This window comes from Scardinius erythrophthalmus (assembly GCF_964197995.2).
Source record: "Scardinius erythrophthalmus genome assembly, chromosome: 3".
NCBI lineage: Eukaryota > Metazoa > Chordata > Actinopteri > Cypriniformes > Leuciscidae > Scardinius > Scardinius erythrophthalmus.
The window spans coordinates 26103190-26118840 of record NC_138223.1 but is presented as its reverse complement, the minus strand read 5'-3'; the positions used below and the strand labels follow the sequence as shown (position 1 = coordinate 26118840).

The following is a 15651-nucleotide window of genomic DNA, read 5'->3' as shown; positions in this document are numbered from 1 at the left end:
ATAAAACCAACTTCAAGGAACATGCCACTGCCATCCAGAAACGTGCACAACAAAGACTACATGTAATACGCAAACTGAAAGCCCTCTCTGTTGCCCCTCACCTCCTGCTCCTACTTTATAAAAGCATCATTCAACCCACCCTGCTATACTGCTCAACCTGTTTCTACACGATGCTAACCGCCACCTGCAAAAACAAACTCACTAAAATCACACATATTGCCTCCAAGATTATCAATCTCCCCACACCCAGCCTATCAGACATGAATGACACAGCCATCACACGCCTAGCACGCGCAATAGCAGCTGACATTGACCATCCCCTGAATAAATTCTTCACACTACCCCCATCCGGTCGCAGATACAGAGCACTAACCTGGGCTAAAGCCTATTTCAAAAAAAGTTTTGTCCCCACCGCCATCACAGTGCTGAACAAACTGTAATACTGCCACCCCCCACCTAAGTTGCCAAGTAGTTGTCACATCTGACGTGTTTATGTGGATGTGTGTGAAAAAAGGATGTGTGGAAATGATTATCCCTATGGGACAAAAAAGACTCTATCTCTCTCTCTCTGTATAATTCTATGGTATTGCTGTCCAGGATTAATTGGCTTTTGAAGTGGATTTACTTAATGTAAAGTTAACGAAAGTTATCACAAGGATTGTAATGTTCAAGGCATATGTCTTAACAAATGTCAGTAGACCGGCAACATTTTAAAACGAGCCGTTCATTCATAAATACGAAAGATCGCTGTAGTGCAGCAGATTAATGGCATATTTCAAGAGAATCGTTCAAATTGGTATACAAGCATGAAATTTGGCACTCTCTAAGGGTCACTTTTTGGGAAAAAGGCGTTGGCCAACCTAAAATTCAACATGGCGGCCATTTTTTCAAGATGGCCGCTATTTCTGTCAAATGCTCATTATGTCAATCGTTCAAACAGTGATGTCGGCATAACATTTTGTGAAAATACTCTCTTAAGAATGTTTTTTGGAAAACAGTGCTTGTCCCTCAAAAATTCAAGATGGCAACCATTTTTCAAGATGGCCACCATTTATCTTGAATCCTTACATCTCTTTTTCAAATGGTGATGCTATCATGAAATTTGGTACAAATATTTTTCAAGGAACATTATCATGGAAAAAGGTGTGTGCCACTCAAAAATTCAAGATGGCGACCATTTTCAAGATGGCCACCATTTCTGTCAGAGCTCAATTTAACGTGTTAAGGAAGGTTTTGTTTAATAGAGTGAACGTCATTACACAACCTGGGCACACTGGTGACTTCACTGCTGTGGAACTCAGCATGGGGTTTAGTGTCAGCTGATCTAGTTTTACTTACACTGTAGTTCTTGACTAGTAGTAATAAGTTTAGTGTCCAAAATGCTGTCTAACAGCCCCTCATCAATTAGCTAGTAATAGATGTAGTTAAATAGCCGCACCTGAATTGACAGGTTGTCGAGCCGAGCCAAGGGTAAGCGGGGCTTGTTCATGTATGCTTACCTGGAAGGTGTACAGATCACACAGGACTTAAATGGCACTGGATGAATGATCGGGCTAGGTGTAGGTGACCCGAACCTTGTTGTATCCCATACCTGAATGTGTACTATGTCTATGATTGAGGTGGTAAAAGGATAACCCCTCGGCCTTAATCAGACAACAAACCCCAAAAATGGCAAATGAAAATCCCATGTCAGCCAAGAGGCCAACTGAGTGGATGAAATGTTGTCTTTGTCAGACAGACACAAAGGAACCCCTCTAATCACCACCTACCCATCATGTTTCTCAACATGATGGCTATAAAATGATTGCCACCAACATTCTACTCTTTCACAAGATGAACAAAATGCCAATGACCCTGGACCTGGAACGACTGGTCTGGATAAAGGTGGTGGTATAGAAGCTATTTTGAGAAGGAACCAAGCGAAGTATCACTACAATTGTCGGTTCAACAACACAAAGTTACTTTGTGCCCAGAAGCAATAATCCAATGCTCAATGTAGTGAGACAGATGAAGGCTAGATGATCAGGTTTGCTTTCTTTGTGATAACATATCTCCTGAATCTGACCTACGTCAGGTAATGACAATGCACCTGAATGACAGACTACATGAATGTGCACAAACACTGAATGATGGTAAAAAAAAGTCTGGCCTTAAGAGAGTATTTGTGGCATATTTTCTGTATCACTATTTTGGAAAGAGTGGCAATGAACATAGGACAGGAATGGCAGCCATCTTGAAAAATGGTTTCCATCCTGAATTTTTACTGACCACTTCCTTTTTCTAACAGTGGGCCTTCCTCTCTGTGGACTGCACCTTGCCGTGGTGGAGAGGCTTGTGTACTCCAATGAACCTGAGAGCTATGCCGGCGGGGATTTTATATCCCTGGCAAGTTTACCTAAGCCGGACAGGTCAAAAGAGAGGAGGCAGACAAAGCAGACATTATGACTATTTGACAGAAATGAAATGAAATGAAATGAAAATGGTCGCCATCCTGAATTTTTGAGTGGCACATACCTTTTTCCAAAAGAGTGTTCCTTGAAGAGTATTTCTGCCTAATTTTATGCTTGCATCACCATTTGAACAATTGAAATAATTAATATTCGACAGGAATGGTGGCCATCTTTAAAAATGGCAGCCATCTTGAATTTTTGAGGGACAAGCATATTTTTCCATTAACATGTCCTTTAGAGAGTATTTGTATCAAATTTTATGCTTGGATCACTGTTTGAATAATTGATATAATAGGCATTGAATAGGAATGGCAGCCATCTTGAAAAATATTGATTTTTTGAGTGGCCAACGCCTTTTTCCAAAATAGTGGCCCTTAGAGAGTATCTGTGCCAAATGTCATGCTTGTATACCAAAGTGAACGATTTTTTTACTAATCTGCTGCACTACTGTGAAAATACAGACCGGACGACAAAAGACAACGAGCACAGCGCTGAAAAGGAGCGGGGTTACACTAGTTCTATATACCAGTGGCGAGCGGTGACTTTTTTAACTGGGAATGCTGGATGACATGCTATGTCAAAAATGCACCTGGTGCATGTTGGATGGGTTTGTAATAAGCGCGTTTGCTCTAGACAGTGTTCGCTGCTCAGTTGTTTACTCATAACACATGGCAACACAGCTAAAAGTTTCATATATTTGAGCATTTATTGAAAGTAGCCTACATTTACCTGTAGATGCCTTCACAATAGGGGTGGGCGATATAGCCTCAAAATTATATCACGATATTTCAAGAATATTTGCGATAATGATATTTATGACGATATAGAAAAAAAAAGTTGACAATTTTTTTTATTACATTTATCTCACCTAAATGTTTGCTCACTCATTGTGTTTTTACAATTGTTTTACAAAAAAGTAGCAAAAAATATATACAAAATAATAAAGATACAAATAAAGAGAAAAGTTTTTGGGTAGGTCTAACACTAGTATTCAGAAATGCTACAGAAACTGTATAAGGTAATCAAATGTAAAATAACACTGATAGTCCTGACTAAATTAAATGCATAGGATATTAATTCAGATTCCTTACAATGAAAGCTATCTTTTGTTGTTTTGACGACAATGACAGACACATATGGCTGCTGTCACTTTTAGAGCTAGTGCCCGGATCCATTACTGTTTTCATGATGCTGCTGACTGTCACATTGTCACACGCGTTTTATGCTAATTCCAGACATAACCGACTGTTTATGAATATACTAACCACGACCGGCATTTTTACACAATTTTGCGTGTTCACGATATAATCCGTGAAAAGGAACTTTTGTTAACGTTACTCGCGAGCTGTTCGTGAGACGGCTTTACTGTATACATGTATGCACGCAGAGTAAACAGAGCGCGCGAGAGTACTGAATAGTTTAAAATCGCAAATGTTTAAACTGATAAGACTTAAAAAGAAGTGAAAATGATAAACTTTAGTTACGATGCAAGTGACCGTCATGTCCTGACTGCTAAACACGAGTGTGGTATCGACGCTTGACTTGTGCAACCCATTTTGAGAGCGAGAGAGAGAAGACGCGGCACTGGTTGATAATATTGCGTCTTGGAGAAACTCACACGGTTGGTAATACTGCGTCTTGGAGAACGTTTAAAATTATTGATTTGATCGTCATTGGAGGCTGACTTGCTGCTCTCACGCTCAGACAGGTGTTGTTGTTGTGCGTGCTAGGGAACGTAATGTGCCATACGTCATTGCGTCGCTATATCAGTGATATCGCGATATGACGCTTTTTTATCATGTAAAAATTTATACCGGTATTATCGTGGACGGTATGATATGGCACAGCCCTACTTCACAAGCACCCGTAAAAGCTGTCGAGCGCAACGCACGAAAGGGTGGTGTGCAAAATATGCAGTATGCTAATATACTATATCAGAAAGCTGCAGTCCCAAGCTACAAAAATCATATTATTATTATGTTTTCTATAACCAATATTTCAGAATAATATATATTTTTATGAGAAGCAAACTGACATACGATGTCTCAGAGAAATGTATCAATTTAGTGAGCTTTATGCTTAACTACCTATCTGCCAATACAGTCAGAAAAAAAAATAAACTTAAAGTTTGCTTTAAAAAAAAGTCAAATTTGCTGTAGGTAGGTGGGCCTCATTTTGAAAATCTGCTCAGGGCCCCCAAAATACTAAGGCCGACCCTGAGTGTATGATGGGCACCGACATTTTCTTTTTTAGGTTCAGACTGATTCCATTCAGACAGAGAATTTCAAAAGTGTTTGATATTTTGAGACAATTTTAGAACACATACTGTTTTCTTTTGTCATTTGTCTCCTAGCAACAAGGTTCATGTTTCTGTGTGAGTTTGTGTTTGAAACTACTTAAAATTCTGGACATGTGTAATCCTCAATCGTTTAGTGCAGTTTTTAGCCCAGTTTTTCTCTATAACCATTTTTTTAAGCCAGCAAGTGTATGAATCCTAGTGTTATAAAATCTGTTCTTAATTTAGTTGTGCAGTGTACTCCTACATTTTGTCCCCATTCATTGTAGTTGCAAGAGCAACCTGGCACAGAGAAAATAGAGTAATACAGTTTTGGAATGAAAATGAGCACATCATGACAGAATTTCTTTTTTTTTGGGGGGGGGGGGTGACGTCTACCTTTAAATTTAGAGAGTTAATCAAATTAATAATGCAAAGGCTTAAGCAAGACCTTTAATTTCAATACAGACCTTTCAAACTGGATTGGCAATTTCCCTTGATATTAGTTCAGTAACTGGCATTTGTAAGCTCAAACTGGGTACCTTAAAAAAACTTTTTGCACTTTAACATGGACATAAAAAGTAGACACATACCTTTCCAGATACTCTATGGCTTCACTGGTCATCCTTTGAGTGAGGTTCTCTGATGTATATGGTTGCTCAACAATCTCCGCCCCTCGCATGACAAAGCAATTTAGATTGGGGAATGTGTACAACAACACACCAAAGAGACTCACAAACACCCCTACCAGGACCAGAAAAACAAAAACTACTTTCCTGGTCACAGTTATTGTCCCTCTAATATGGAGTAACACCAGGGAAACCAGACCAATACCAAGGCCCTTGTATGGGATGTGAGCATGTATGTGATGTAAGACAGAGCCATGTCCAGGCTGGCAGTCCCGAAGGTGCGTCATAATGGTGCCGTAGAAGTAGTCAAAGCCATGAGAGTTAGGATGGTGGCAGTGGTCGGCACTATCTTCACAGTTGAGACCCAGGTGCCATTTCCCTAAAAAAAAAAATTATACATTAAAGAAAAAAAAAAAACAATGCATAGAATTTAATGTTTCTCATTCTAACGTTCATTCAATTGCCACGTTCACACAGCAGCAGAATATGGTTGTCAGTTATGTATTTGAGTCCTTAATATGGTTATGTCCACACACATTTCAGTTATTTATTAGCCTGGCTAACGTCAGACCTCTTTCTCATTGAGACGTGGTCTAGGAACCATATGTTCATTTTCTCATATTCGAGGCGTGGTTTACGAATGCCCAGAGCCGTTTATTGGGCGATACGAATGTCTATCAAATGCGCCTGTACATAGCTCATAGCCAATCGTTTCAATTATACCAGATGACGTATGTAGAGCGGCAGAAATTCGACGAGGAAGAAGACGAAATAAACTTGCGTTCTAAAGTACTTAGAACACTATCTAAGGCTGCATCGAAAGGTAACTTAGCATCTGATGCCATGTTGGATCCATAGATATAAACAAACTGCTTCGGTGACGTCGTCATCGTCTTGCTGCTCCCTCTCTGTTCTGTGATTGGTTCCCTTTTTGAGGGGAAAATTTGGTCCATGGTATCCAGGCTGCCTAGCAGCGTGAATAAAATCGCGTTGCTTGCAAGGCAGCATGGGGAAACCCAGGCTAGTCATTTATGGGAGTGACAACAACATTCTTTAATCAAACTCACACCTGTAAATTTTCAGGACTCACCAACCAGACTGGACAACTAGTTCTCTGTCACGTCATAGTCCGAGAGAGATTCTCTGCAATGCACAAACATCTGTCTACCGTGTGTTGCGGTTTTTAGTGTGTGGTTTTGCTTTTGCTAACTTACAGCGATGGAGATATGAGGGTCATATGAAGGTTTAAGATCCAGTCACTGCTCTCCACCGGAGCTGCTCATTCCAGTTTTTGTTCTACCTACACGCAACTGAAATGCTCCGCTCTTCACCTAGACATAAAAGCTGCTGTCAGTTAATGAAGATTTGACGGATGAAATCACAACTGGATTGGACTCTTGTCGTGTCAAAAGTGATAAGACGTTTCAGTTTTATGGACTCACGTTGCATGTTCATACAGACAGTATTTGAGACACTACTGTAAGTTTTTGTTTGAACGGAACATTATGAGACTCCCACCTGTAAGTAAATGCAGTTGTCAGTCCCAAAAACGTCTCCGGTTACTTAACTGTAACCTTGTTCCCTGAGAAAGCGGAACGAGATGCTGCGCTGCTCAGCGCATTGGGAACATATTTTATCGTGACCAGCTGTGAATATTGTGTATAACACGTCAATGAAATTGACCCGGAGGTAATATAGCCTCGGTCGGTGACGTCATCGGCGCGCCCCCGCGACACGAGGCTATAAGTAGATGAGCCACAGGTGCATCGTCAGGATATTTTGTCTGAAGAGCAGTCCTGGGACATCTTCAGCACGGCAAAGTAGCGCAGCATCTCGTTCCGCTTTCTCAGGGAACAAGGTTACAGTTAAGTAACCGGAGACGTTCCCTTTCGAAAGCTACAATCGATGCTGCGCTGCTCAGCGCATTGGGAACGAGAATACCCACGCCGCCGTGCTTGAACATGTCTGGACTCCTACCGGTTGTGCAGGTGTGTTTCACAAGAACGTTAGAAGGTCTAGACATTAGCTTGCGATGTCGACTCAAGGACATGAGAGCCCGGAGTGGCATGAACATCCAAACTATAAAATCTTATGAATGTGTGCGGAGAGGACCAGCCTGCCGCATCACAAATAAACTGCAAGGGGCACCTCTTGCCAAGGCAGCAGAGGAGGCGACCCCTCTGGTGGAGTGAGCCCTTAAAGCCATTGGCGAAGCTTGACCGCGCGCCTCATAGACAAGAGCAATAGCATCCCTGACCCAATGTGACATGGTCCACTTAGTGGCGGCAGTATCAGTTGCGGCCCCCATAACAGACGAAAAGTCGCTCTGACTTACGCTACTAGCTAGTGCGGTGGACGTAGGCCTGAAGATCACGGACTGGACATAGTCTATGAGATCTCTCCTGTTCCGGCGTCGTGAACGGCGGAGAGCAGAAGGCCTCAAGCGTGACAGGATGTATAGCCGAAAAAGGCACCTTAGACAGGTAATCAGGATGAGGATGCAAAATCACTTTCACCATTCCTGGGGCAAAGTCTAAGCAGGGTGGCAAAATCGACAGAGCCTGCATATCCCCAATTCTTTCAAAGAAGTTATTGCCATAAGAAAAAAAAAAAAAAAAACATCTTTAGAGTCAGAAGTTTTCAGATGCTGATTCTAGAGTTTCAAAAGGTGTCTCAACCAGACCCTTCTAGGACTACTGCTATGTCCCATGATGGGATATTGGTTTTTACGGGAGGCCTCAGTCGTCTGGCCCCACGAATGAAACAAGCGAGCAGAGGATGTCTCCCGAGTGGCACCCCGTAAACCAAGGCATGGCAAGCCAAAAGAGCGGCCAAATAAACCTTGAGAGTGGCGGGGCATGTGCCTGTTGTTAATTTTCCCTGCAGAAAATCCAGAACTGAAGCAATCTGGCAGTTGACCGGATCTGCATTATGTACAACACCTTTCAAAGACACTCCATTTGTTGGCATAACTCTTTCTAGTGGAGGAATCCCTAGCACTTAGAATGGTCTCAATAACGCCAGGCGAAAGCCCAGTGTCCCTCAGTTGGTACCCGTCAGGGGCCAAACATGAAGGTTCCAGAGGTTGGGCCTGGGATGGAATATCGCGGCCTCCGTCTGAAACAGAAAGTCCCTCCTCTCCGGAATCGTCCATAGCGAGCCGTTGAGGAGAGATATTATCTCGGAGAACCAAACTCTGGCTAGAACTCCTGGGAGCAGAGAAACTGGAGGAAACGCATACAGGCACATTCTGGGCCATGTGTGCGCCATCGCATCCAGACCCAGGGGCTGGGTGATTCAGAGAGAAGGAGAGGGGACATTGCGCTTTCTGATAAGAGGCGAAGAGGTCCAACACCACTTCGTAAAATCTGGTCCAAATCTGTTTGACTACTTCTGGGTGGAGTTTCCATTCCCCTATCGGTAGTTTCTGTCTGAACAGTAAATCCGCTCCCACATTCAGGTGCCCTGAAATGTAAACTGCCCTGAGTGACAGGAACTTTTCCTGGGCCCAGAGAAAGATCTGCCTCGCTATTCTGATCAGATTGCGTGAGCACAAACCTCCCTGGTAATTTATGTAAGAGACTGCGCTGTGCTGCACTAGGACATGACGGTCTCTCAACTGAGGGAGAAAGTATTTCAGGGCCAGAAATACAGTCATCATCTTGAGGCAGTTGATGTGCCAATTGAGCTGATGACCCTCCCATTCCCCTTGAGCTGGACGACCACTTAAGACCGCTCCCCAGCCCATCAGGGAGGCGTCTGCCGTTAGCCTTCTGCGACAGCAAGACACACCTAAAGTGGGACCCAAAGCAAGGAACCAGGGTCTGAACCACATAGAAAGGGAACGAAGCCGCAGCGCGTAACCCTTACCATAAACATGGATTTTAGAAAGTGCACGAAGCGTTCAGCGCGTGACTCACCATAAACATGGATTTTAGAAAGGACACGAAGCACTCAGCGAGTGTTTCTTGCCTTTATTTGCCCTTGGGGATTGAAATCCCCTATTATGAGCCACAACTGACATGGTCTCATGCGCAAAAGGCCCAGAGGAATCATTGTGGACGCAGCTGCCATGAGACCTATGTAATGTCCTGACCTAGCTAGATGTTGCTTAGGGTGTTAAAATTGGTCCTGACACAAGCGGGAGACAATTATGCCCGATGGTGACAGAGTCTCATTTAACCCCAAACATGTTACCCTCAGGGTGGGAGAGAGAACGCCCTTGGCGTTGACCTCAGCCCTCTAGAGATAACATGGCCAAGTCAAATGTAAGGACCCAAAATTGGTAAGCTTTGCCCCCAAAAGCAAACTTGGGAACCTCCTGTGTTGTGGCAATATTCTATATGAAAATATACGTCCCTCAGATCGATCATGACGAACCAAACGTGATGTTGAATTTACGACACAATCGTTTTACAGTTAACATCTTGAACTTGAGTGCTTTAACTGTACGGTTTAAGCCTCAAAGATCGAAGATTGGACGCAACCCCACATCCTTCTTGGGGACCAGGAAGTATCTGCTGTAATAGCCTGACTCTCTCTCTGGAAGAGGAACATGTTCTATGGCCTCTTTGCTCAGCAGAGATTGTAGCTCTTGTGACAGTACATGCGCCAGTTCCGGTCTCACGGAAGTGAATACCACGCCGTTGAAACGCGGAGGACGATTAATAAATTGGATTCTATCCTATTTGTACTGTACTTAATACCCAAGTAGAAAAACCTGGCAGAAGTTTCCACGCTGCCAGACTCTCTGAGAGTGGTATCAACTTAACACTTCCTTTTGAGGGGATATTAGATGTTCTGTGTCCTGGATGACAGCAGAAAAGCAACAGAACATCTAACATTTCGCTGGAAACCGCTGCTCCCCGAATCACCAGAGGTGGCGAGGAAGTACAGTAGTTTCGTGAGGGTGTCAGGTAGGAGCTGTTTGATTTACATGTCTCGTCCCGTAGGGGCACACCCCCACAGACCTGGGACAAAACAACCCTCAGGATTTTGTCTTAGGTCTATTATGCAGCTGCTGAGTACAACGAGCCGGTCCCCAGTTTTCACGAGGGGGAGCGCAACTCGTTACACTCTGCTTTTGAACCCTCCTAAAATGATGATGAGCAAAAAGAAGAGAAGAAAATGTCTCTTCAGACTGGCCCATCATCGTATAACCACACACCCCCTGCACCCATGATAGTCTTAATACGTCAAGGGCACAAAGATGCACGAAGAATAAGGTTTTCCCATGACCGAGTTAACGTCATGGAGATCCTCAAGGAGGGCAGTCTAGCTGTAATCCGACCATCACACAAGTCACCACCTCGAGAACCTCTCAAAAGTTTTAACATAACGAGAGATGTGTTCGGAGGCAGCTTTAATTCCTCAGAATTAAATGTGGCCAGAGAACAGCCAGACAATATTATATAATACATACATAAATATATATAATTATATTATATAAATATTGTATATATAAATATAAATATCTCAGTTACTCAGCAATAAACACATCCCAATCAGACAAGCAAACACGGTCTGGATGATAGGCTGTGTTTAAATCTTTGATAAGATCAACCTGGTATGCCTTTAACACGGACATGGTGTACAACGCAGTACCAGCCTAACCGCTGAAAATGCATCTGATAATGTGATCCCAGGGGAGAGATAGCCCGCGAGCGTCTCTCCAAACTGAGGCAATATCATATAATCGCGCGCCCTCGCACCCGCGATAGTAGAATGGCTCGATGTCGAGGACACAAGACATAAATATTTACAATCTTTATTTATTTATAGACTGTTTTATGGGACTCTTTTTGTTGTGATCAGATCAATCTGGCCACTGCACGAGCGATCGCCACGAGCGATCTCCTTTTATCATCACGGGAGAAACGCTCGGAGGCGGCAAACACTTAATGTTTAATGTTAAACTCTTAATGTTCTCTGCCCGAGCCGAAGAAGCGCCGAGGCACGCTTCGGTAGTCAGGCAAAAGACATCGCGATCTGGAGAGAGAGCGAGCGATAGGGAAGCACCGTCTCTCGCTTCTCAGCCAGATCGCACGCGAGCCCCACAATCATTATGGGCGCTACCCCCTTTGAAATAAGCAACGCGAACGCGAAGCACTTTAACTGTGAACATTCCACAGTGCTCGCAATCACCATGCTCAAATGCAAGGGCAGCATGTTCTTTCCCCAAACAAACAAAGCAGTAAGTGTGTGTATCCAGTTCTGACATGGGATGGGAACATGGAAGAACACAACACTAATGTTTTGTTGGCTCATTTCTCCTCTTTTTTTAAACTCTTTGATGTACGAGAGAGAAAAAGGCTTGAGAAATGAGAAATTTTCTGCACACTGCCTGAATAAACTAACTCCTTGCAAAGATCTGTAGCAGATAAAAGGTAGAGAGAGAGTTTTGACGTTCACACATGCACAGTAATGGTCTGAAGACAAAAGACCTGACGATGCACCTGTGGCTCATCTACTTATAGCCTCGTGTCGCGGGGGCGCGCCGATGACGTCACCGACCGAGGCTATATTACCTCCGGGTCAATTTCATTGACGTGTTATACACAATATTCACAGCTGGTCACGATAAAATATGTTCCCAATGCGCTGAGCAGCGCAGCATCGATTGTAGCTTTCGAAAGGGAACTGGCAGTGTGAGCGTAGCCAATATCTCACTGTGGAAAACGGCAAAGTCATGAGCGACCGCATTGTTCTCAGCAGAGTTGATGAGACTTTTGCCGTTACATCAGTAGCTACAGTATGTTTCCATCCTAAGTTGCGAATTTAACATATTTGCAAAATTGTAATATCGCATAAAGCATTTGCGAATAAAGCACCATTTCCATCCAGTCAGTCGAAGAGAACAAAATCATCTCTTCCTGATAAAAAGGGCAATAAATATCACTAAGAAAAAGATGCAGAAGGAGAAGCCACTATAAATAATGTTCATAATATATCATATATTACTCGCAATAAATGCGTAGACTGTAGCGGTCCGTTAAAGTTTTTTAAATAATTGAAAAATAAAAGTACATTTAAAAATTATTATTATTCAAATTGTTTGGCTTCCTAAAAACACCATTGTGAATATAAGTTGGACTGAGACATTATCACAACTAAATGAAGTCCAGGCACAAGTCAATATTTTTCATTTTATTTTTATTTTTTTACTCGTTCAATATGGTCATCGAAAAGGAGTTAAATTAAATTAAACTATTAATTTTGCTCTCAAAGTGCAACAGATTGATTCATGAACTTGCATCTATTCTGACACACCTGCAAAGTATTCATCTCACCAACTTGTTCAAATTTTTTCACACAGACATTTACCTGCAAACATTACATTTCCCAGGTTTGCCAGAGACAACAGACTCACAAATATCAAACAATACCTTTTGGCCTCTCTCTCGCCCCTTGGGTGTTACAGGCGGCTTTGAGAAATGTCGATTTCAGAGTGTCTGCTTATTTAGACAATCTGCTTCTCTGCACTCTGTCTCAGAACAGGAAAGGGACAAGTACATTCCTTCAGGATGTGCCATTGTCTGTTGGGCCTAACGGTCTCGACATGGGTTTTTAATCTCTAGGGGTTATTGCAAATTACAGAGTTTCTGCACTGGACAGCTACACAGTATTTGTGTGCCCATCCTCACCTCACCTGTCAGTTGATAGGTTCTTTAGTCTGCATTCATAAGAACTGGAATCTAGTGAGGGCAAGTTTCACTGAGGAAAGTCAATAAACGAGCACTCGTTTGCTGAGAGCCTGAGTTTAAGGGCAGAACAGTGAAGAGCTTACGACCCCCATAATTTCAATGGAGAAAAAAGAATTATCTTGAATTTTACTAGGGGACTGTTGAATGCTTGAATATGATTGGTTGACAAACATTCTAAGGTGGGCAATTATTTTCAGGGAAACGCATGGCTAAAGTAGTTCCAGTATTATATGTCCATATCACTTCTCCAAATGATTTCAGTTATTTCAAAGGTCCTTACAGCCTACAACAGCAAAAGAACCAAAATAGTTGCTATTTAACAAGCTACATGACATATCTCACTAGCGCGATAATCAAATCGCTATTCTTGGAACAGATAAACTTACCGTTTCGCTAATTCAAGTCTATTTTACACTCTTGATGGTTTAGAGTTTATCCCTTTCATTGCTGTGTAGTTTTGCCTGCATTACAGGATAATAAATCTATTAGTTTCTTTCTCTTTTTTGAATGACAAAATGGCATAGAACCAGGTCATTTATAGTTCACTTATAGTTTTATATAATTAGTTTAATAATTAGGTTACTAGAGAGAGAGAGAGAGAGAGAGAGAGAGAGAGAGAGAGAGAGAGAGATTGATTTTACACTCTTGCTGGTTTAGAGTTTAACCCTTTCATTGCTGTCTGCAGTTGCTTGCATTTCAGGATAAGAAATGTCTTAGGCCCTATATTTTAATATCAATTTTAATAACAAAAAAAGGCATATAACCAGTTAATTTGTAGTGCCCTGACAATATAATTTTATATAATTAGTTTACGTATTAGGTTAATAAAATATATATATATAAATATACCTTAACATAAATCCTCCTGGGAGTACAAAATTTTGAGATGCAAATGACACATTTATAATCACCTGAAACTGACCTATGACATCCTGTCACAAGCAGTTTATTTAAATTTAAATGATCTCATGGATGTGGTTCACGGTCATAGTGGCATCAGCTGACTGCAGTCAATGTATTCAAATGACTTTGACATAAGCCCTATTCGGACGGGACTAGTTTAACGTGAAGAGGTGGGGTAAAGTAATAATTACCACAGCTTCTCAGTGATTTTAGTCCCGTCCGAATGTGCCATCTCAGTAATATTACGGACAATGTCAGTAAAGATTACGCTGACTTTTACCTTCAGTAAAAAGGTCTGGAAAAATGCCCTCATTTAATACTAATCCTGTGCGAATAGACCCACTGTAAATATGTACGTAAATATTCCGTCATTTCCTATTTAAAAGTATTTTTTTCCAAGTATGGAAGCGCTTGAAAAAGCATTCAGTTGTGTTCTAGGCAGTGGGACGTCAAGTCTGTAGTGTTTTACACACACCATTCAGATCAAAAAGGAGGTCGAAAGCACTTTTTAGAGGCACAAAACTTCTTTTAGCGTTAGATAAGTACCTATTACCAACACAATCCAATCTGAATTTATTTAATACATACAACCGTACCTAACTGTTTTATTTAGGCCTATACAAATTAAGGTTATATATATGTGTTTGCGCAAACCATGATATCAGGAAGCAACGTAATACGCACAAGAAAATAGGGAGTCATCGCTGCTTGAAGCTCTATTTCTTCTTGTTTCTGGTTCACTGAAATCACTGTATTCTGGTCAGATCAGACAACACCACAGCGGAGGCATGCATAAATCAGCAGGGGGACACCCACTTGCCACAGCTGCACAGTTTGGCAGTTAAGTGGAGGAATGCACATTCCCATTCATTATGTGTGACAGTAATCAACTGGTGACTCAAGTGTGCGAGAGATACGGATATGTCATTTTATGAAGGATGCACATAATTTAAAAACCACTAAAACCATCCTGGGATCTAACTGTGAAACACACTCTCTCAATCCCCTTTTGAACCAAACATTGATTTCCCACAAAAGATGAAAAGCATCTACTTTTCCCAAAGACAGCTTTACAGCTTGCACTGTTTCCTGCAAAGTGAGTCAGCGAGCTGCATGCTCTGTCACTGTACCCCACTTGCTTGTGAACCCACATTTGTCCCTGAGATGAGTCTTTAGCTGCTGCTGGCTTTTGATCCAGTGGTATATCATGGTGTATCACTGATTTTGATACACAGGGCAAAACACAAACTACAAAAGTGAATCGCAGTTCCCAAATTGTTTTCAACATCAGAACCAGAGAGAGCTTTATTGCCAGTTCAAAGAAACGGTGGGCTGGGTGTGTGGGGTCCAAAGTGTGTAAAGATCTTGGAGGTTGGGCAGGGGGAACCAATAATCTTCTCAGCCGTCCTGACTGTACGCTGTAGTCTCCTGATGTCTGAATTGGTAGCTGAACCAAACCAGACAGTTATAGATGAGCACAGGACAGACTCAATGACAGCGGAGTAGAACTTTTTTAGCAGCTCCTGTGGCAAGTTGAACTTCCTCTGCTGACGAAGGAAGTATACCTAAGGTATAAGGTAGTAAACTCTGCTGGGCCTTTTTCACTATGGAGTCTATGTGAGTGTCCCATTTCAGGTCCTGAGAGATCGTAGTGCACAGGAACCTGAATGACTCCACTGTTGCCTCAGTGC

At 42.2% G+C, this 15651-nt stretch overlaps 1 protein-coding gene across 4 annotated transcripts in view; it reads right to left on the bottom strand.

The window, feature by feature from the left end:
• Positions 1-15651, bottom strand: part of sts (steroid sulfatase (microsomal), isozyme S) — a 64247-nt gene that overhangs the window by 35929 nt on the left and 12667 nt on the right. For all 4 annotated transcript variants that reach the window (XM_081362540.1, XM_081362539.1, XM_081362541.1 and 1 more), the window contains one exon: positions 5319-5733. In XM_081362540.1, the coding sequence (XP_081218666.1) occupies positions 5319-5733 (415 nt within the window). The remainder of the gene's footprint in view (positions 1-5318; positions 5734-15651) is intronic.